This window comes from Oncorhynchus masou, chromosome 18 (genome assembly GCF_036934945.1).
Source record: "Oncorhynchus masou masou isolate Uvic2021 chromosome 18, UVic_Omas_1.1, whole genome shotgun sequence".
Lineage (NCBI taxonomy): Eukaryota > Metazoa > Chordata > Actinopteri > Salmoniformes > Salmonidae > Oncorhynchus > Oncorhynchus masou.
The window spans coordinates 69,962,913-69,986,268 of record NC_088229.1 but is presented as its reverse complement, the minus strand read 5'-3'; the positions used below and the strand labels follow the sequence as shown (position 1 = coordinate 69,986,268).

The following is a 23,356-nucleotide window of genomic DNA, read 5'->3' as shown; positions in this document are numbered from 1 at the left end:
TTTCTGTATATTCTCATGTACAGTTAATTCGGGACGTATTCAGACCCTTCCCGTTTTCACTCCTCAATCTCAACACAATAACCCCATAATGACGAAGCGAAAAACAAGTTTTTAGAAATCCTTATTGACAGTATTCAGACGCTTTGCTTTGACTGGAAATTGAGCTCAGGTGCATCCTGATTCCATTGATCATCCCTGAGATGTTTCTACAACTGTGATTGGAGTCCCCCTGCGGTAAACTCAATTGATTGGAAAGGCACACACCTGTCTGTATAAGGTCCCACAGTTGACAGTGCATGTCAGAGCAAAAACCAAGCCATGAGGTCGAAGGAATTGTCCGTAGAGCTCCGAGACGAGATTGTGTTGAGCCACAGATGTAGGGAAGGGTACCAAAACATTTCTGCAGCATTGAAGGTCCCCAAGTTCCCCGTGGCCCCCATCATTCTTAAAAGGAAGAAGTTTGGAACCACCAAGACTCTTCCTAGTGCTGCCCGCCCGGCCAAACTGACAATCAGGGGAGAAGGGCCTTGGTCAGTGAGGGGACCAAGAACCTGACAGAGCTCCAGAGTTCCTCTGTAGAGATGGGAGAAACTTCTATAAGGACAACCATCTCTGCAGCACTCTACCAATCAGGCCTTTAGGGTAGAGTGAACAGACGGAAGCCACTCCACAGTAAGGCACATGACACCCCGCTTGGAGTTAAAAAGACTAAAAGACTCTGACCATGAGAAACAATATGAAACCAAGATTGAACTCTTTGGCCTTGATGCCAAGTGTAATGGCTGGCGAAAACCTGGCACCATCCCTACAGTGAAGCGTGATGGTGGTAGCACCATGCTGTGGGGAGGTTTTTAATCGAGGGATAGATGAACAGAGCAAAGTACAGAGATCCTTGATGAAAACCTGCTCCAGAGCACTCAGGACCTCAGACTGGGGCGAAGGTTCACCTTCCAACAGGACAATGACCCTAAGCACTCAACTAAGGGATATTTAATGCTGAAACCCTCATATAAAACACAAATGGCATTCACTAAGTTGATGGGTTGTATTTAGGATGTTTTATTTTTATTTTTTATTTTAAAATTATTGTATGTGTGATAAGGCCCCACAGAGGCCAGAAATAATTAGACACCTGTGATAATCTGAAGTACCCATACAGGCCACTAGATGTCATGTGATAAATTCCATAACATTCCTGAAAGTTACCCGTAATATACCCTACCTTTGCAACCCTAATTCCACACCTTTGTTGACTAGAAACCGACAAACATCTCCTTGAGATTTTAATTTATTGTTGACTGAAAAAAAGAATTGTTATCACACCATTTTACACACTGTCAATATCAACCGTAAGTTCCAAAAATAGAATGAAACACGTTATGAGACTCTTGCAAGCTGGACAGTGGAATCAGAGAGGAAGAGAATCAGGCAGGAAAAGAATCAGAAAATCTAAGAATAAGAGAATCAGAGGAATAATGAAGTACTGCATGCTACTCTCTCTACCATCCCTTTTATACACTATAGACTGTAAACCCTAGCTGTCTGTCTGTCTCTGTCTTTATGTGTGTCTCTGTCTCTCTCTGTGTCTGTCTTCTGTGTGCAAGCTCTTGCTGAACTAAATATCGACTACGTCAGATCTTTGGGTAATTTGGGCAGCACGCTCTTTTACAGTTTCTTTGTACCTTGAAGTAGTGTGGCATGAAGGCAATGTAATAAAAAGTGTAACAGGGAGGAGGTAATAATTGTTCTTCAGCTCAGGTCCTAAGGAGTGCATGCATTTGTTCCAGCCTTGTTTTAACACACCTGAATGAACTAATCATCACACCATCAAATCAGGTGTGATAGTGCTGGACCAGAACAAAAGCCTTCCCTCCACTAGCCTGGAATTTACACTGAATTTCGCTACATTTACAATATTCCGTGTGGATTCCAGGCTAGCTCTCCAGGACCAGGTTTGAAGAACGCTGTAATACGTTATCACCAGAGACAGGGTCCAGGGCAGAGGCAGGGTTCCCTGGTCTGCGCCGGCCTGATCACCAGATCCCTCACCACCTCTACAGTCCCAAACACGGGGAACAGTCTCTCTGTGAAGGTCTCGTTGTACGTGTAGATGTGGGACCTCTTCTCCACATCGTAGAAGGAGAGCTGGCCCTGCTCATAGTCCAGGTAGACCCCTACCTTTCTGGGGACCAGCATCTGGGCCAGTGGCGTGGCGGGCACCGTCAGCGCCTTGAGGTCTGAGCCCCTCTCCAGCCTCAGGGTGAGGTAGCCCGTCTGTGTGTTGAGGGGACTGTAACCCTTCCTCTGGGCGGAGCCTTTAGCCACGCCTAGCCGCCAGTCCCGGTCGCCCACTTCGACTTCCCAGTAATGGCGCCCGGAGATGTAGCCCTCGTTTCCCAGAGCGCAAAACCACCAGCCGTCGAAGCGGCGACTGCAGTTGGAGATGTCTCGCCGCTCCAGGCCACAGCGCATTCGCTTGTCGTCATCAGAGATGAAGAGGTCAGGGTTGGCTGTCTTGGGGTCAAGGGTTACTTCCTCTGCAGCATCACAGATCCAGTTCCATACTGAGATAAAGAAAAGGTGTTGTTAAGAGTAAGAAAAGGCGTGATTGTATTTACGGTTTCCTTTACTCCTCAATAACAAATCCATTATGAGTTTCACATACCGTTGTGGGGAATGTAGCGGGCTGCATCTGAAAGAGTCGACAAAACTGGGGTTAAAATACTGTCAAAAGTTCAATCTTAACCCATTTGTTACTTAACTGCCAAGTACTCAGGCATGTTTGTTCCATTCCGCTCCTTTCATTTTTCTTATCAATACCAATTGGCAGCACTTCAAGTGATTCATCAACCATCCCAGAAAACATGCCCACATTGGCACGATGTGGGTCCCAAGGCTGCGGACATGAATCCCATGGGCCTTGGCTCCACATTGGTCCCTAAGGCTTTGGCCCAGTGTGGGCAGCCCTCACTCTGTCTGAAATAATGCTTTCCCAGCAAACATGCCCGACGTGGGCAAGAATAATGGCCCCATTTGGGCTGCCCACCCTATGCCAATTTATATGTTTTTAAATATGAATTGATGTATTATTTATTTATTACAATCCAATGCATACATTTTCAAGCATTAAAGGTATTTGGTGAATGTGTCACATTGTATCAGAATGACAACCAGGTTGTCACTACTATGCATATATTTCTTACAAGAGAAACTGTTTAGTTTCCCACACCTCACACTTATTGAAGTATTTTTGAAAACTTTATAATTGGCACGGTACAAGATCAAACACTATTTGGGCCTTACACAACAGAACACTTAAACTGGAACGAACTTCTCAGTAACGGTTGCACAGAAAGACCTGTGTGCAAACAATGGCCCAAATATTCAAATAAGTCCCTGCCTCTACATTGTGAGGTAGTAGGACTTGGGCTAGCCTGTGTTGGGCTGGTGAGGGCTAGCCTGTGTTGGGCTGGTGAGGGCTAGCCTGTGTTGGGCTGGTGAGGGCTAGCCTGTGTTGGGCTGGTGAGGGCTAGCCTGTGTTGGGCTGGTGAGGGCTAGCCTGTGTTGGGCTGGTGAGAGCTAGCCTGTGTTGGGCTGGTGTGAGCTAGCCTGTGTTGGGCTGGTGAGGGCTAGCCTGTGTTGGGCTGGTGAGGGCTAGCCTGTGTTGGGCTGGTGAGGGCTAGCCTGTGTTGGGCTGGTGAGGGTTGGGCTGGTGAGGGCTAGCCTGTGTTGGGCTGGTGAGGGCTAGCCTGTGTTGGGCTGGTGAGGGCTAGCCTGTGTTGGGCTGGTGTGGGCTAGCCTGTGTTGGGCTGGTGTGGGCTAGCTTGTGTTGGGCTGGTGAGGGCTAGCCTGTGTTGGGCTGGTGTGAGCTAGCCTGTGTTGGGCTGGTGAGAGCTAGCCTGTGTTGGGCTGGTGTGAGCTAGCCTGTGTTGGGCTGGTGAGGGCTCGCCTGTGTTGGGCTGGTGAGGGCTAGCCTGTGTTGGGCTGGTGAGGGCTAGCCTGTGTTGGGCTGGTGAGGGTTGGGCTGGTGAGGGCTAGCCTGTGTTGGGCTGGTGAGGGCTAGCCTGTGTTGGGCTGGTGAGGGCTAGCCTGTGTTGGGCTGGTGTGGGCTGGTGTGGACTGGTGTGGGCTAGCCTGTGTTGGGCTGGTGTGGGCTAGCCTGTGTTGGGCTGGTGTGGGCTAGCCTGTGTTGGGCTGGTGTGGGCTAGCCTGTGTTGGGCTGGTGTGGGCTAGCCTGTGTTGGGCTGGTGAGGGCTAGCCTGTGTTGGGCTGGTGAGGGCTAGCCTGTGTTGGGCTGGTGTGGGCTAGCCTGTGTTGGGCTGGTGTGGGCTAGCCTGTGTTGGGCTGGTGTGGGCTAGCCTGTGTTGGGCTGGTGTGAGCTAGCCTGTGTTGGGCTGGTGTGAGCTAGCCCGTTGCTCCAGGATTCTGTGATTCTGCAACAGCAAATAGTTTTGCAAAATCAACAATTCCCTGCATATTATGCCAGGCGAGGGCTTACAAATTTGACCATTCATCACACTATTTACGCATAAAACAGACAAATCATTGTAATATCATTTAAAACTGACCGATCACTGCAGTACAAAAAGAGGGCTCGCAATTTCAACCAATCACTGCACATTCACCACATTATATGATTAAATCAAGCCACACGTGCACAAAACGTTTTCCCTTTTCAGCACAATTTTGCGACATATTGGACAAAATCATTGCATATTTCCATGCGAAATGTCAGAATTGCCTCAGCAAATATTTTACAAAATCCAGACAAATTCCTGGAGTGACTGGCTCGCCCGTGTCAGCCGAATACCCACATAGGTATTCAATAGCGTCATGTTTGCTGGGATGTTACCCTCATGGCTATGAAAGGCTGACCAATTGATTTGCTCATGATAAATTCTATGAATCTCATGGGATCTCCTGAGCACCCATAGATTATTAGCCATAATTTTATTTAGTGGCACAATCAGCTCACATTGTCACACAATGACACACCTGTGATCTCCAACATTTCTGTCACTGATTGCTGTAAACACTTGTGTAAGGGCAAGATTTAATCAGATTTGCGATGGCCGTCACCTACAAAGCTGTTGTTTTGGCGGTGTCGGAGTTGAAACTGTGTTAGAGCTGTCAGCTCCCAGCAATTAGGGGGTTCGATTAATCTGGGCACCCGTGTAGGTGTGATTTGCATTGGGTGAAAGTTGATTGCCTACCGGGCGTACCGACGGCGAAGTTGGCTCAAAACAAAAGTGATGTAATTAAACAAGTTGTAATTAGTAGGAGTCTGTGTTTTTCCATGCAAAAATGACTGCTTTTGATAAAAATGCTTTATCTGTCTTCCCAATGCAAACTACTTAGAAAAATCTAGTGATGTTACGTTTAATGTCAGAGCTCTGAAGAACGCGTCAAAATCGCTAAGCAGTGTACTTCAAAGCAGCACGCAATGCCTGTATCACTTTATCAGAAGCATGTGATCAATGACATCCGAAGCTTTGTTTTGTTGAACAACGACCTGATTGGTTTGGTATAAGACAAAAGGGCTACATTGCGCATACGCTACAGGGTGTGGGACGCTCTCTATAATCATTTGGTTGCTCTAAAATCTTTTGACCAGCAGGTGCCACTATTGTACACTGTTGATCAAAGCCTCGAGTAAATCAACCTATTTTCGACACAATTGGCTGGAAAACCTTAATGCTTCAGGAAACTTAGTTTCCCCGTCACCAGAACATTTTAATATGAATTTTGTGGAAAAAATATGTTGTATGTTTCTGGACGATGCACCATGCTGCTTTGTTGACAAAATGACCGAGCGGCTGTTTGATTTGAGAACGGTGCTCCTCCCTCACCGCTTTCACCCAATGACGTGAAGGGCCTTTGCCCGGTTCCCCACCCCTCAGCATAATCTAATACGCCCATTATACCTATTGTGGACATTGCCATTGGCTGCACGGTGTCGCATTTAGAAACTCTATGCAGCCGTGTTTACAAGTTCGAACACTGGAATGTAATCTACACCTTGATTAGGTTTATAGAAATCGTCAGTACTTTGTTCTATGATTTTTCATTTTGATGGCCATTATATCTATATAACCTTTACCCTCTCATTTTGAATGTCTAACAAGTTCCCGAGTGGCGCAGCGGTCCAAGGCATTTTGTCAATTGGACTGGGCACCTTTACTACACGGAACACTACTAATCCATAACGGCTGGTCTGCCGACGGAACAGCACGCGAGGGCTACAACAGACTTCTTCCATCACGACGTACCTCTAAGGCCCTTCTGCTAGCTTGCTAGCCCCGGCCCGCTAGCTGTCTGAATCGCTGTGTCTCCAGCCAGCTTAACTACTCACTGGACCCCTATGATCACTCGGCTACGCATGCCTCTCCCTAATGTCAATATGCCTTGTGCATTGCTGTTCTGGTTAGTGATTATTGTCTTATTTCACTGTAGAGCCTCTAGCCCTGCTCGATATGCCTTAGCTAACCCTTCAGTTCCACCTCCCACACATGCAGTGACATCACCTGGTTTCAATGATGTTTCTACAGACAATATCTCTCTCATCGTCACACTATGCCTAGGTGTATCTCCACTGTATTCACATCCTACCAAACCTTTGTCTGTACATTATGCCTTGAATCTATTCTATCGCGCCCAGAAACCTGCTCCTTTTACACTCTGTTCCGAACGTACTAGACGGCCAGTTCTTATAGCCTTTAGCCGTACCCTTATCCTACTCCTCCTTTGTTCCTCTGCTGATTTAGAGGTTAATCCAGACCCAGAAATGCCTAGCTCCACTCCCATTCCCCAGGCGCTCTTATTTGTTTACTTCTGTAACTGTAAAAGCCTTGGTTTCATGCATGTTAACATTAGAAGCTTCCTCCCCAAGTTTGTTTTATTCACTGCATTAGCTCGCTCTGCCAACCCAGATGTCCAAGCCTTGTCTGAATCCTGGCTTAGGATGACCACCAAAACCCCTGAAATTTCCATCCCTAACTATAACATTTTCCGACAAGATAGAACTGCCAAAGGGGGAGGAGTGGCAATCTACGTCATACAATTCAGGTCTGTGCCCAAACAATTCGAGCTTCTAAAAATCCAAATTTCCAGAAACAAGTCTCTCACCGTTGCTGCTTGCTATAGACCACCCTCTGCCCCTAGCTGTGCCATGGACACCATATGTGAATTGATTGCCCTTCATCTATCTTCAGAGCTCATGCTGCTAGGTGACCTGAACTGGGACATGCTTAACACCCCGGCCATCCTACAACCTAAACTTGATGCCCTCAATCTCACACAAATTATCAATGAACTGAACCTACCAGGTACAACCCCAAATCCGTAAACATGGGCACCCTCATAGATATCATCCTAACCAATTTTCCCTCCAAATACACCGCTGCTGTTTTCAACCAAGATCTCAGTGATAATTGCTTCATTGCCTGCATCCGTAATGGGTCTGTGGTCAAACGACCACCCCTCATCACTGTCAAACGCTCCTTAAAACACTTCAGCGGGCAGGCCTTTCTAATCGACCTGGCCTGGGTATCCTGGAAGGATATTGACCTCATCCCATCAGTAGAGGATGCCTGGTTATTCTTTTTTAATTGCATCTCAGTGCAAGAGGTGTCACCGTAACCCCTAGTTCGAATGCAGGCTACATTACATCCGGCCGTGATTGGGAGTGTCATGGGGAGGCAATTGGCCCAGCGTTGTCCAGGTTTGGCCGGGGTGGGCCGTCATTGTAAATAAGAATTTGTTCTTAACTGACTTGCCTAGTTAAATAAAGGTTAAATTAAAAAAATAACGACAGTTGGTGTGGCTTCGTGACAATGACCACATGAGCAGCTGCTCACTGATAGGGCTCCGGCACCACCAAAACACCTGCTATGCTGGCGTTGTCTATCCCCGGTTAACGCTTGATCTGATCTAGGGCCTTCTTTCCATCACACCGACAGCGTCATTGCATTTTGGAACACCAGAAATGCCTTGCAGCATTGCGTGACAGTTGCAGTGCACGTTGGATTTATCGAACGTAGACGGATTGACAGAAATGGTAAGTGTTGAACTTCTGTTACACACATATCCAGATGATGCTGTGTATTATTTTGCGCAACGAGGCGGTCGGTGTGTTCGAAGCGTAGCGCTTTCTTGGTGACTTCAACACGTGAAAGCTCTACACACCACTCTTCTGACTCCTCTGTTTTCTGATCAGCCACTGCTTGGTTACGTCCTCCTGCAGACACAAAGGATGGAGTGAGTTTATCTCATCATGCAGATTAATTGATGAATAATTATTCAGTTAGTTTACATTAACAATTTAGTAATTTAGCAGACGCCGTTACCCAGAGCGACTTACAATTACAAAATAAGGATTCCTCAAGGGTTCATTTATTTTTTTACCTTTATTTAACTAGGCAACAAATTCTTATTTTCAACGACGGCCTAGGAACAGTGGGTTAACTGCCTGTTCAGTGGCAGAACGACAGATTTGTACCTTGTCAGCTCGGGGATTTGAACTTGCCACCTTCCGGTTACTAGTCCAACACTCTAACCACTAGTCTACCCCGCCGCCCCAAATGTGGAACCATACTGAACCAAAGAAGCCCTTCAATGTTATTTGCAGTTCAAAAAAAGGGTTCTTTCCTGTTTTAGTGATAATTAGAATATTTTGGGGCGTGGTTTGTGCACAGCTCTTTTCGTGCAACCGTGAGTGAGTGTCCTTCCAGTTTATCCAATGTGTTGTCTTATATTGGTTTATGTCATGTATGTCTATGGCCAATGACAGAGTCATGTGATAGACTCATGTATGGTCTTGTGCTAATTGAGAATGGTTGACTAAGTCAGTAGTTGTTAGTTCTCTCCTCAGGGACCCCCAGCTGTTCCAGAGCTAGTACACCTGATTCAACTTGTTAGTAAACGCAATAATAAATCCAATGGAACTGAACAATATAATATGGTTATTAAACCAGAATAAAAACCCTTGAGAGGAAGGAAGGTTCTTTATAGAGCCATTATATGTAAAGGTTATATCAAGAACCATAAAAAATTGTTCTATTTTGACCCAAAAAGTGTTGTAACCATAACAGAACCCTTTTTGGTGCTATATTGTCACGCCCTGGTCGAAGTATTTTGTGTTTGTCTTCGTTTATTGGGTCAGGTCAGGGTGTGGCATGGGTTTTGTATGTGGTGTGTTTGTATTGGGATTGTAGCTTAGTGGGGTGTTCTAGTTAAGTCTATGGTTGTCTGAAGTGGTTCTCAATCAGAGGCAGGTGTTTATCGTTGTCTCTGATTGGGAACCATATTTAGGCAGCCATATTCTTTGAGTGTTTCGTGGGTGATTGTCCTTAGTGTCCTATGTCCTTGTTCTGTGTTAGTTTCACAAGTATAGGCTGTTTCGGTTTTCGTTACGTTTATTGTTTTGTAGTGTTTGTGTTTAGTGTGTTTTTCATTAAACATAAATCGTAATCAACACGCCGCATTTTGGTCCGATACTTGCTACACCTCTTTGTCAGAGGAGGAGTTAGAAGAAAACCGTAACATATATAGAACCTTTTTTTTAATGGTTCTTTATAGAACCTTAGGAAAGTGTTCTTTATAACAGCATACATGTTCCATTTAGAACCTTAAAAAAGGTTCCATAAAGGACCAAAAAGGGTTTTGCTATGCAGTTCAAAAAGGGGTAACAATTTGTTAGTTTTTACAATTTGGCACTGTGTGTATTCATCTTAGCTAAGAAAGACAACTGCATGTTACACTCTCAATAAGTAGCTGTCGGTAAATTCAGTGCAAGTCGGAAAAGAAAAGTGCGAGTTGAAGAAAGGCAAAGGTGTTATTATTGTTTTGGTTCAGTCATAGAAACACGCACACCTTGTCAGGGCTGTCTGCACTCAGCACCACCCACATGACCAGCTCCATGGCTGGGAGAAGGTTCGGCAGACGCCCCCTCCGCCACTGGAACTCCAGATCATCCAACATCATCAATACGGGCTCACCGGGCCAGATACTGGGCTGGAGGGGGAGGAAGTCATATTACTTCATATAGTAAGAAATGAAAAGAGGGGAGAGAGAGAGAGACAGACAGAGAGACAGAGACGCAGAGAGAGACAGAGAGAGAGAGAGAGAGAGACACGGAGACAGAGAGAGAGAGACAGAGAGAGACAGAGAGAGAGACAGAGACACAGACAGAGAGACAGAGACAGACAGAGAGACAGACAGAGAGAGATGAATATAGTAGGGTAGTAAACTATTTAGTAATATTTTGGACACTTGGATTCCCTGCCTCTGACCTTATTACAGGGGCTGAGTCATTGGCTTACTAGTGCTCTTCCATGCCGACCCTAGGAGGGGTGCGTCACGTCTTGCCAGGCTTTTTTTGCTATACTCGACTTGAGTGGGTTGAGTCACTGACGTGATCTTCTTGTCCTGTTTTGCCGCCCCCTCAGACTCGTGCTGTGGAGGAGATCTTCGTGGGCTTCAGCCTTGTCTCAGGGTAGCAAGTTGGTGGTCTGTTGATATCCCTATAGTGGTGTGGAGGAGAGCTTTGTGGGCTTCAGCCTTGTCTCAGGGTAGCAAGTTGGCGGTCTGTTGATATCCCTCTAGTGGTGTGGAGGAGAGCTTCGTGGGCTATACACAGCCTTGTCTCAGGGTAGCAAGTTGGCGGTCTGTTGATATCCCTATAGTGGTGTGGGGGTTATAAATGGGTGGGATTATAACTCCACCCGGCACAGCCAGAAGAGGACTGGCCACCCCTCATTGCCTGGTTCCTCTCTAGGTTTCTTCCTAGGTTCCTGCCTTTCTAGGGAGTTGTTTCTAGCCACTGTGCTTCCACACCTGCATTGCTTGCTGTTTGGAGTTTTAGGCTGAGTTTCTGTACAGCACTTTGTGACATCGGCTGATGAAAAAAGGGCTTTATAAATACATTTTATTTGACTCTAGTGACCCAATCCCTCCCATGTTCCTTACCTCTGGTCTGTTTCTGAGCTGGTGTGTCCAGTCCATGATGACCCGTTTGTGGGTTCCCATGTCATACTCTCCCCCTGTCTTCCAGTCCCTCTTCTCTGTCTGCATGCTCCTCAGCTGCACAATCAAAAGACAGTCCGTAAAGAGATCATGAAGTAAAAACTGCAATAACAAGTCTCATAGAAGTCTAATAATAGTTTATCAACAAAGAAAACAATGACAAAGGATTCATTTCAAGGGAAAAAACGGCTTTTTAAAGTAAAACTATCAAATAGCTTTCTAAACATCAGTGCTCACCTGGCCTCTCTTCTCTAGCACGGCAGCCCACTCCACTATGAAGTGTCTACACACACTGGGAGGCCAGTTGTCTTCACTGGTCCAGATGTGGGCTAAGACCTTCGACCTCTGAGAAGATAATAGTAGAGAGAGCGTGGTTGTTTGCTTGCGTGTGTGCGTGTGTCCGAGTGTGTGTGTGTCCGTGTGTGTGCTTGTGTCCGAGTGGGTGTGTCCGAGTGTGTGTGTGTCTCCGTGTGTGTGTGTGTGTCCGTGTGTGTGTGTGTCCGAGTGTGTGTGTGTGTGCGAGTGTGTGTGTCCGAGTGTGTGTGTGTGTGTGTCCGAGTGTGTGTGTGTGTGTACGTGTGCGTACCTGGCACAGTCTGTTGAGTTCCCTGGCCAGTTCCATTATGAACAGCTGACTCTCCACTAAAGGTTCTTTCTTCTCATCCATCCCTTTCTTACGAGACTCCTAGAGCAGAGGGAGCAATGGATGAGAGAGACAAAGAGAGGGAAGAGTGAAGGGAAAATGACATTCATCAATCATGCAGCGCTGTCACACAGATAAGGCACAGACGGGAAATGACCCAATCCTTTTTTCTCTTGAGTCATCTTGACAAGGACAAACATCAGTACTATTAAGGGGTGTCTGATAGTTGATAGGTGTCCAAGGGTCCTACCTTGAGGCGGATCTTGATTTTTTGGGCCGGCTCGATGAAGAACTGGAGGCAGTCCTTCATCATCTTGGCAGCTGGGGAGGGGGGGGGGAAATGCCCTCTGGCACAGAGATACACAGCTTCAGTACTCTGGCACAGCGAGCCACAGCATCAATACTCTGGCACAGCGAGCCACAGCATCAATACTCTGGCACAGCGAGCCACAGCATCAATACCTCTGGCACAGCGAGCCACAGCATCAATACCTCTGGCACAGCGAGCCACAGCATCAATACCTCTGGCACAGCGAGCCACAGCATCAATACCTCTGGCACAGCGAGCCACAGCATCAATACCTCTGGCACAGCGAGCCACAGCATCAATACCTCTGGCACAGCGAGCCGCAGCATCAATACCTCTGGCACAGCGAGCCGCAGCATCAATACCTCTGGCACAGCGAGCCGCAGCATCAATACCTCTGGCACAGCGAGCCGCAGCATCAATACCTCTGGCACAGCGAGCCACAGCATCAATACCTCTGGCACAGCGAGCCACAGCATCAATACTCTGGCACAGCGAGCCACAGCATCAATAATGTGGCACAGCGAGCCACAGCATCAATACTCTGGCACAGAGATACACAGCTTTATTATTTGCTGTTACAGACATACACAGCTTCAATACTCTAGCACAGTGATACACAGCTTCAATACTCTGGCACAGTGATACACAGCTTCAATACTCTGGCACAGTGATACACAGCTTCAATACTCTGGCACAGTGATACACAGCTTCAATACTCTGGCACAGTGATACACAGCTTCAATACTCTGGCACAGTGATACACAGCTTCAATACTCTGGCACAGTGATACACAGTTTCATTATTTTCTGGCACTCATTCCATCAGTGTTGGGCCTGAGTTATAGCCCAATGGCAGCTCAAATCGATGAGGAGGCAGAATACGGAAATGTGTGTGTGTGTGTGTGTGTACACTGCACAACTTCTAAATCCCTACATTGCAGTAAAGGTCCTCTGTGGGCTCATTAGGATGGCCTCACCTAAAACTGGCCTGGCTTGACAGAGAGAGCGAGAGAGCGAGAAAGATACACACAGAGAGAGAGAGAGAGAGAGAGAGAGAGAGAGAGAGATACAGAAAGATACAGAAAGATACACAGAGAGAGAGAGAGAGAGAGAGAGAGAGATACAGAAAGATACAGAAAGATACACAGAGAGAGAGAGAGAGAGAGAGAGATACAGAAAGATACAGAGAGAGAGAGAGAGAGAGAGATACAGAAAGATACAGAAAGATACACAGAGAGAGAGAGAGAGAGAGAGAGAGAGAGAGAAAGATACAGAGAGAGAGAGAGAGAGAGAGATACAGAGAGAGAGAGAGAGAGAGAAAGATACAGAGAGAGAGAGAGAGAGAGAGATACAGAGAGAGAGAGAGAGCAGGGGTGTGAGAGAGGAAAACTGCAGAGTAATATGTTTTCAGGATGTGTGTGGGTCGATGCATCTTAATTATGGCCTTGGTGTCAGGCAGATATCCCAAGGAGATGTGAAGCTGCAGCTGAGAGTGTTTTCACAGCCCACTGAACGACCGTGTTGAATCAGCAGCACCCTCTTGGCCTGCACCCTGCAGCTAGTTTGATGTCGAAGAGGGATTTGCTGAACCTTTTCTGATGAAGGCAACAGCCGGAAAGGGCCACATATGATCATTAACTTTCCAAGGAGAACACGGTAGAATACCCATGCTGCTGGGTGTTTGGAAATGTTGACTAACAATGGATTTTCACAGCTACACTAAATCATTTCCTGTAAAACTTACTGGCAGTAATTGACCAGTAAGTTACTGTAATTTTACAGTACAGCTACTGTAATCTATTTTACAGTAATCCATTTTATGGTACCAAAATTTTTAGTGTAATCTCATTTACAACATATTACTGGAATGACCCACGCAGCGGCATATTACCCAGGGTTCTTTGCAAGTTTTCATTTTTACATTTACATTTTGGTCATTTAGCGGGCGCTCTTGTCCTCAGCAACTTACAGTCAGTCCATTCAACCGAGGTTGATAAAAAACGTGTCATAGCAAGTAAAATGTAACTGAAAATGTTACTGTAGTTAGGGATACATTGGTCTTCAAAATAATTGTAAATTACAAGATATTTTATGATAAATTTCTGACCATCTCTGGATAGTGCCAATACAATACTGAGATATTCACGGTACTTTGATGCCAGAGCAATGAAACACAGTTAAAGTGACAATTAAACTGTTAGAACATTATTTGTACAGTATTTTATTGTAATTACAAAGGATTAGAGCAAGCAGGTTAATTAATAGGTGTTTTATATCACATGCACTTCTAGAGGCCTAAATAAAGGTTTCTAAACTGGATGTGATTACAGGGCGAAACAGATCAAATGGACAGGGGTAAATATTCAACCATTAAACAGTTTAAAACGTCCTCAACAGTCATTCTGAAAAGTACATTTTCTCTCATGGCTAAAAAACAGGAAGTTTGAAAAGACAGACTGAGTGGGTGGGGACCTTATATTCATGAGCTCACCTTGCCTGACAGCTCTTTGAAACGCCTCTATCAAGCAACATGGATGCAGTGAGCAGTGTTGCAGTAAAATCATCTCAAGCTAATTTGGTGATACACAAAGCAACTCAAACAACATTTAAATTACATCAATGATTTTTTTTAAAGTATACGTCTCCTGTTTGGCATGGCTGTTGTGATGCAATTCACCACAGCACTGTCGGATGTGTTGACTTGACAACTTCGTCTGAGTTTTGAACGACCCTTCCCCCCCATTTTGGTCCATGCTGGCTGAAGCCAGTGACTAGCTAAAACCAGACACAGTTTGCATGATGGCGTGTACGGAGATGGCAGCATCGCGACTACCTCTTAGGAAACTCTGCAGTATTTAGTTTGTTTATGTACTATTTTTTATGTTATTAGCTCAGGAATTGTTTTGTGTCGTTACATACAGCCGGGAAGAACTATTGGATATTAGAGTGGCGGTAACTCACCAGAACATCCAGCATTATGACCAGGATTACGACTTCCCTGGAGCGGATCCTTTGTTTGCTCTCCACAGATCAATTGAACTTATTACAGAGGCTGACGCAAAACAACACCGGTGAAGGAGAGGTACTCGGGGCGATCTTCTGGTCCAACTTAGGAAGCGTGCACACCACCCACTGCTCCCGAGTATTTTACTCGCCAATGTCCAATCTTTGGATAATAAAAGTTGATGAGCTCAAGGCGAGAGTTGCTTTTCAGTGAGACACCAGGGATTGTAACATTCTCTGCTTCATGGAAACATGGCTCTCTCTTGAGATATACTGTCTGATTCTGCAAAGCCAGTTGGGTTCTCAGTACATCGCACCGACAGGAACAAACGTCCCTCCGGAAGGGTGGAGGTATGGAGGTATATGTTTTATGATTAACAACTTATGGTATAACTGTGATAACATACGGAACTCAAGTCCTTCTGTTCACCCGAGCTATAATATCTCACAATCAAATGCCGACCGTACTATCTCCCGAGATCATTTTCGTCAATAAATAGCCACAGCGGTCTATATCCCCCCTCAAGCCGATACCACGACATCCCTCAAAGAACTTCACTGGACTTTATACAAACTGGAAACCATATATCCTGAGGCTGCATTTATTGTAGCTGGGGATTTTAACAAAGCAAATTTGAGGAAAAGGCTCACGAAATTCTATCAACATATTGATTGTTGTACTCGCACTGCTAAAACTCTTGACCATTGTTATACTACCTTCCAGAATACATATAAGGCCCTCCCCCGCCCTCCATCCAGCAAATCGGACCACAATTCCATCTTGACCCTCCTCTCCTATAGGCAGAAACTCAAACAGGAAGCATCCGTGGTAAGGACTATTCAACGCTGGTCTGATAAATCGGAATCAACGCTTCAAGATTGTTTTGATCACGCAGACTGGGATATGTTCAGAACAGCTTCAGAAAATAATATCGACACATATACCGATACGGTTAATAGTCACAGGAAACACTGTGACTATTAAACCAGTCAGAAACCGTGGATAGATGGGAGCATTCTCGCAAAACTGAAAGCGCGAACCACCACATTTAACCAGGGCAAAAAGACTGGGAATATGGAAGAATGCAAACGGTGTAGTTATTCCCTCCGCAAAGCAATCAAGCAGGTTGTCAATCGTGTCATTTCCGGTGACAACTTGTAGACTTGTTTACGTGCTGCTGTGCGTTTTGTTGCTAACCTTACTTTGCTACCTGACAACTTTACGGTTTTTACTTTTTAATTACCGTTTATATTTTTGGTTTTTCCCTCACTCAACTTTTTTTTTTCATTCAACTTTTTCACTCCGGACGCTTTATCTGCACGTGGTTCGTCAGGACCTCCAACAGCCGAAGCTAAGTAGTACCATTAACATGATGCCTTCTAATTGCAGTCGCTGTACTCATAATATACAGGAGAACGATCGCCTTACGGCGAGGATAGCTGTGCTACAAGCCCAGCTTCAGACACAATCGTTAGGCAAGGGTAATTTCAGTGTAGGAAAGGATGAAACAGCGTCTGTGCCACCAGTAAGTACAGATAGTAGTATAAACCCTCTCACACAGTCCCCGCAGCCGGACAACCTTCTCATGGATTCTGGAGGGAAATGCTGTAGGAATGCTCAACCGGTGTCGCTCATCCAGCCGACAGAAACTTTCAACCGGTTCTCCCCATTTAGCAGTGAGTCGGAGTCAGAGGCCGAGCCTTCTCTGGTCTCTACTTCTTCCGTTACGGGGTCTGAGACGCCGAACATTCCCACTATTGGCTCTGACAAATTGAAAACCCTAGTCATTGGCGACTCCATTACCCGCAATATTAGACTTAAAACAAATCATCCAGTGATCATACACTGTTTACCAGGGGGCAGGGCTACCGACGTTAAGGCTAATCTGAAGATGGTGCTGGCTAAAGCTAAAACTGGTGAATGTAGAGAGTATAGGGATATTGTTATCCACGTCAGCACCAACAATGTTAGGATGAAACAGTCAGAGGTCACCAAGCGCAACATAGCTTCAGCGTATAAATTAGCTAGAAAGATGTGTCGGCATTGAGTAATTGTCTCTGGCCCCCTCCCAGTTAGGGGGGGTGATGAGCTCTACAGCAGAGTCTCACAACTCAATCGCTGGTTGAAAACTGTTTTCTGCCCCTCCCAAAAGATAGAATTTGTAGATAATTGGCCCTCTTCCTGGGACTCACCCACAAACAGGACCAAGCCTGGCCTGTTGAGGAGTGACCGACACCATCCTAGCTGGAGGGGTGCTCTCATCTTATCTACCAACATAGACAGGGCTCTAACTCCCCTAGCTCCACAATGAAATAGGGTGCAGGCCAGGCAGCAGGCTGTTAGCCAGCTTTGTGGAGTCTACCACTAGCACAGTCGGTGTAGTCAGCTCAGCTATCCCCATTGAGACCATGTCTGTGCCTCGACATAGGTTGGGCAAAATGGGCAAAACTAAACATGGTTGTGTTCGCCTTAACAATCTCATTAGAATAAAGACCTCCTCCACTCCTGCCATTATTGAAAGAGATTGTGATCCCTCATATCTCAAAATAGGGATACTTAATGTTAGGTCCCTCACTTCCAAGGCAGTTATAGTCAATTAACTAATCACTGATCATAATCTTGATGCGATTGGCCTGACTGAAACATGGCTTAAGCCTGATGAATTTACTGTGAAATGAGGCCTCACCTCCTGGTTACACTAGTGACCATATCCCCCGCGCATCCCGCAAAGGCGGAGGTGTTGCTAACATTTACGATAGCAAATTTCAATTTACAAAAAAAAAAAAAGACGTTTTCGTCTTTTTAGCTTCTAGTCATGAAATCTATGTAGCCTACTCAATCACTTTTTATAGCTGCTGTTTACAGGCCTCCTGGGCCATATACAGCGTTCCTCACTGAGTTCCCTGAATTCCTATCGAACCTTGAAGTCATAGCAGATAATATTCAATTTTTTGGTAACTTTAATATTCACATGGAAAAGTCCACAGACCCACTCCAAAAGGCTTTCGGCGCCATCATCGACTCAGTGGGTTTTGTCCAACATGTCTCCGGACCTACTCACTGCCACAGTCATACTCTGGACCTAGTTTTGTCCCATGGAATAAATGTTGTGGATCTTAATGTTTTTACTCATAATCCTGGACTATCGGACCACCATTTTATTACGTTTGCAATCGCAACAAATAATCTGCTCAGACCCCAACCAAGGAGCATCAAAAGTCATGCTATAAATTCTCAGACAACCCAAAGATTCCTTGATGCCCTTCCAGACTCTCTCAGCCTACCCAAGGACGTCAGAGGACAAAAATCAGTTAACCACCTAACTGAGGAACTCAATTTAACCTTGCGCAATACCCTAGATGCAGTTGCACCCCTAAAAACATTTGTCATAAGAAACTAGCTCCCTGGTATACAAAAAATACCCGAGCTCTGAAGCAAGCTTCCAGAAAACTGGAACGGAAATGGCGCCACACCAAACTGGAAGTATTCCGACTAGCTTGGAAAGACCGATACTGCGCGGTACTAAGAGCCCTTACTGCTGCTCAATCATCCTATTTTTTCCAACTTAATTGAGGTAAATAAGAACAAACCAAAATGTATTTTTGATACTGTCGCAAAGCTAACTAAAAAGCATCATTCCCCAAGAGAGGATGGATTTCACTTCCGCAGTAATAAATTCATGAACTTCTTTGAGGAAAAGATCATGATCATTAGAAAGCAAAGTATGGACTCCTCTTTAAATCTGCGCATTCCTCCAAAGCTCAGTTGTCCTGAGTCTGCACAACTCTGCCAGGACCTAGGATAAAGTGAGACACTCAAGTGTTTTAGTACTATATCTCCTGTCACAATGATGAAAATAATCATGGCCTCTAAACCGTCAAGCTGCATACTGGACCCTATTCCAACTAAACTACTGAAAGAGCTGCTTCCTGTGCTTGGCCCTCCCATGTTGAACATAATAAACGGCTCTCTATCCACCAGATGTGAACCAAAAGTGGCATTAATAAAGCCTCTCTTGAAAAAGCCAAACCTTGACCCAGAAAATATAAATAAAAATACAAATCGGCCTGTATAGAATCTCCCATTCCTCTCAAATATGTTAGAAATGCTGTTGTGCAGCAACTCACTGCCTTCCTGAAGACAAACAATGTATACAAAATACTTCAGTCTGGTTTTAGACCCCATCATAGCACTGAGACTGCACTTGTGAAGGTGGTAAATTAAATTTTAATGGCATCAGACCGAGGCTCTGCATCTGTCCTGCATCTGTCCTCGTGCTCCATCGATGTCCTCGTGCTCTGTGAATGGTTTGTCCTCTTACAAATCAACTGTAAATTTCTGTGTTCCTCAAGGTTCTGTTTTAGGACCACTATTGTTTTCACTATATATTTTACCTCTTGGGGATGTCATTCGAAAACATAATGTTAACTTTCACTGCTATGCGGATGACACACAGCTGTACATTTCAATGAAACATGGTGAAGCCCCAAAATTGCCCTCGCTGGAAGCCTGTGTTTCAGACATAAGGAAGTGGATGGCTGCAAACGTTCTACTTTTAAACTCGGACAAAACAGAGATGCTTGTTCTAGTACCCAAGAAACAAAGAAATCTTCTGTTGAATTTGACAATTAATCTTGATGGTGGTACAGTCGTCTCAAATAAAACTGTGAAGGACCTCTGCGTTACTCTGGACCCTTCATCTCTCTTTTGACGAACATATAAAGACTGTTTCAAGGACAGCTTTTTTCCATTCACGTAACATTGCAAAAACCAGACATTTTTTGTCCAAAAATGCAGAAAAATTCATCCATGCTTTTTTACTTCTAGGTAAGTCTACTGCAATGTTCTACTTTCCGGCTACCCAGATAAAGCACTAAATACACTTCAGTTAGTGCTAAATACGGCTGCTAGAATCCTGACTAGAACCAAAAAATGTGATCATATTACTCCAGTGCTAGCCTCCCTACACTGGTTCCTGTTAAGGCAAGGGCTGATATCAAGGTTTTACTGCTAACCTACAAAGCATTACATGGGCCTGCTCCTACATATCTTTCCGATTTGGTCCTGCTGTACATACCTACAAGTACGCTACGGTCACAAGACGCAGGCCTCCTAATTGTCCCTAGAATTTCAAAGCAAACAGCTGGAGGAAGGGCTTTCTCCTATAGAGCTCCATTTTTATGGAATGGTCTGCCTATCCATGTGAGAGACGCAGACTCGGTCTCAACCTTTAAGTCTTTATTGAAGACTCATCTCTTCAGTAGGTCCTATGATTGAGTGTAGTCTGGCCCAGGAGTGTGAAGGTGAACGGAAAGGCACTGGAGCAACAAACTGTCCTTGCTGTCTCTGCTTGGCCATTTCCCCTCTCTCCACTCTGCCTCTAACCCTATTACAGGGGCTGAGTCACTGGCTTACTGGTGCTCTTCCATGTTGTCCCTAGGAGGGGTGCGTGACTTGAGTAGGTTGAGTCACTGACGTGGTCTTCCAGTCTGGGTAATATACTGTAGGTAGTCGGTTTATACAATTGTTTAATACAGTAAGTTACTGATAAAATTACAAAAAACAGCTGACAGTGTAGTTGGCTGTTGGGGCACTATGACATCACCTTACAATAATCTCGTGAAAGGATTTTTGACATTTTGCCTGTCCACGACCACTTACCTACCCCTTTTGGATTGATTAATAAATATCAAAGACTCAAGCCATCTCCCGTGTCTGCTTCTGCCTTGTGCCCGTATGCAAGTATTACATTTCAACATTGTTTTATGTATTTGACAATTTATCACTTTTAACACAACTTGGCAGGCATTGTTGGGCACAATATTCATTCCTCTAGCAGTAACTGGAGCTAGTGCTTTAATCATTGCAGGCAGCTGCATTAGCCTCTGTCATTAAGAGCAGAACCGCATGCCCTTGATGGTGGGAATGGCTTGTCTCGTTGTTGTAAGTCAATTTATCCGCTGGTTTTTATATCCATTCATCCTGATCCATTACATCTCATAGCACAACAAACTGCTTAATACTATTTTAGAAATATACCTCTCTTTATTCAAACATACAACATTATGTAAAAGTATCGTGAAAGTATCATAAAGTCTAAAAAAATTTAATTACCCACAATCCTCTAAAAACAGAGCCACGTGTCAATATTAAATATTAATAACTTGCAAAAAAACAAGTTATTAATATTTAAGTTAAGAAACGTCATAATTATATCAGTACAACACAAATAAATCAAGAAGAAATATGTCTGACTACTACTTTATTTTAAACAAATACGTAAAACATAATTAGAATCAAGTAAGAACCACTTATTTAATCCACGTTAGATCGACTTTAAAATATAATTCATAACTTGCAAAAACAACTTTAGATGAGCAGAACACAAATAAATGTTATATTTACTCAATAGCCTAATATTTGTTAACAGTACAACATTAAATTATGAATCTTATTGAAATCTGAGTTAGTAGAACTCAAATCATAAGTGGTACTGACTGTCCGAGTTTGAGTAGCCACTACTCAATTTCTCAAATGAGTTAGACAGTTATTTCCCATGCATAACATCACATTAGGCTGTAATTATGTAGCCTATACAATGACACATTTCAAGACAACTGCTTTCGGGTGGTTTATTGCGCTAAAACACGAATACATTCTTCACATAAAATGGTGCATCTCCACTAATCTAAAACGGCAGAGCAGAAATCAACCCCTCCCCCTGAGCACCCGGAGACAGAAGTTAACACGATTTCGCTTTCGGGTGGTTTATTGAGCCCAAACTTGAATAAATTAATTACATACATTGGTGCATCTTTCACTGTTGCTACTCAAACATATCGGACAGTCAGCAGAAGACAACCGCTCCTCCTGAGCGCACAGAATAAACACAATTTCACTTTGAGTGCGCAGTTTACAGAATGCATAGGAAATAGGAAAACCTTCAAGATCAATAGCCACATTGAATGCAGCAGAAAGACTTACCTAAGGAATCCACGGGGAAGATAATAGCTAGTCCACTATTTTGATCAGAAAACCAGGTTTTTGTTCTCCTTAGGTGTGACTAGCTAACCTACTCCACACCTCTATCCCTTATACATACATGCGACCAGGCTTCATCTGCTGCAACTGGATTGAGTCACCAAGCACCCCGTTGTCCGAATCTAAGTTCGGACGTTGACGAATAGCCTGAGGAAATGGTTGGACATCTCACGCGTTAAATCATGCAACTTTTTTATATCCAAAAGAGGTCGCCAGAGAACTGCATCTCATTTATAGCGCGTCATATAATTTGAGACCACGATTAAAATACACAAACGATGTAGCAGTTGTGTGCAACGTGAACCAGGCTATTCTGAAACAGAGTAGGCTAGCTACTATGTTTTGGAGTGGAAATGTATGAATTGCTGCACTAACATTTCAAGTCTAACCTCCCTAAAATGTGTGGCCTATATGGACATGGATATCAAGTTTTACCGCTCTTTAACAGCCCTAAGAAAAGCGTGTATCGGTAGTTTTAGACATGCGGAAGTGTGTGGGGGCTATGATGCACTGTTAAATGACAGACGGCTCTCTGTGTTCCTAGCTGTGCTGGGAAATAATTATTCATCCGAAAGATCTGCCTCTCGGGACCCTTTTGGATACCCGGTGAATGAACAGTGGGTGAAGATTATGTTATGATCGTTTGGGGACGCACAGTCGGGAATAGGCTGAGCGAGAGCTGATAGTATCTACAAAATAGATACATTTACTCAGGCTTTATTAGCCATAATCATTTGAGATACACTACTTGTCTTGGGCGGTTCAGGTTACGCTGATGTGCTGCTGTATGCCAAAATATCATTAAGGATTCAACAACCTTCACAAAAAAATATAAAAAATAAGTGCGGTTCTGAAACTGCAGTAAAAGTGCAGTAACTGCAGTCGACTGGTATTTTGGACGCAGTAATTGCAGAATAATAGTCTAATATATATATATATATATATATACACACACACACACACTCCACTGTAACTGCAGTTACACTGAAACATTACTGCAGTAAAAACGTTTATTTTGGACGCAGTATTTGTGCTCTGACTGCAATCTTTTCTTAAGGTGGACAATAGGACAAATATTATTCTGCCACTCTAATGAATACTCAGGGAGAAAAAGGTGTAGATTCACGCGCAGAGATTCACTCGCAGAGCACGGAAGGTGTTAATTTCGCAGAAGGCAGAAATCGTGGTCACAGGAAGGAAACAAAACGAGGACCGACGGCTATAACTGGTTTTCAAAAACGAGTTAGGAAAAGGCTTAGTAGAGTCAATATGAACAATACCTCACAAAAGAACAAACAGAATGAACTGAACTAAATAAGGAGCTGATGAGACCAGGT

At 44.5% G+C, this 23,356-nt stretch overlaps 1 protein-coding gene across 1 annotated transcript; it reads right to left on the bottom strand.

Moving 5' to 3' along the window:
• Positions 1-1,272: 1,272 nt before the first annotated feature.
• Positions 1,273-22,173, bottom strand: LOC135503782 (butyrophilin subfamily 1 member A1-like). Its single transcript, XM_064921923.1, has 9 exons — positions 21,963-22,173; positions 11,916-12,012; positions 11,609-11,707; positions 11,260-11,367; positions 10,966-11,079; positions 9,871-10,011; positions 8,185-8,236; positions 2,666-2,692; positions 1,273-2,564 (listed from the first exon to the last, which is right to left on the bottom strand). The coding sequence occupies exons 2-9, from the start codon at positions 11,976-11,978 to the stop codon at positions 1,978-1,980; spliced, it is 1,191 nt and encodes a 396-aa protein (XP_064777995.1). The 5' UTR covers positions 11,979-12,012; positions 21,963-22,173; the 3' UTR covers positions 1,273-1,977.
• Between the last annotated feature and the right edge of the window lie 1,183 nt (positions 22,174-23,356).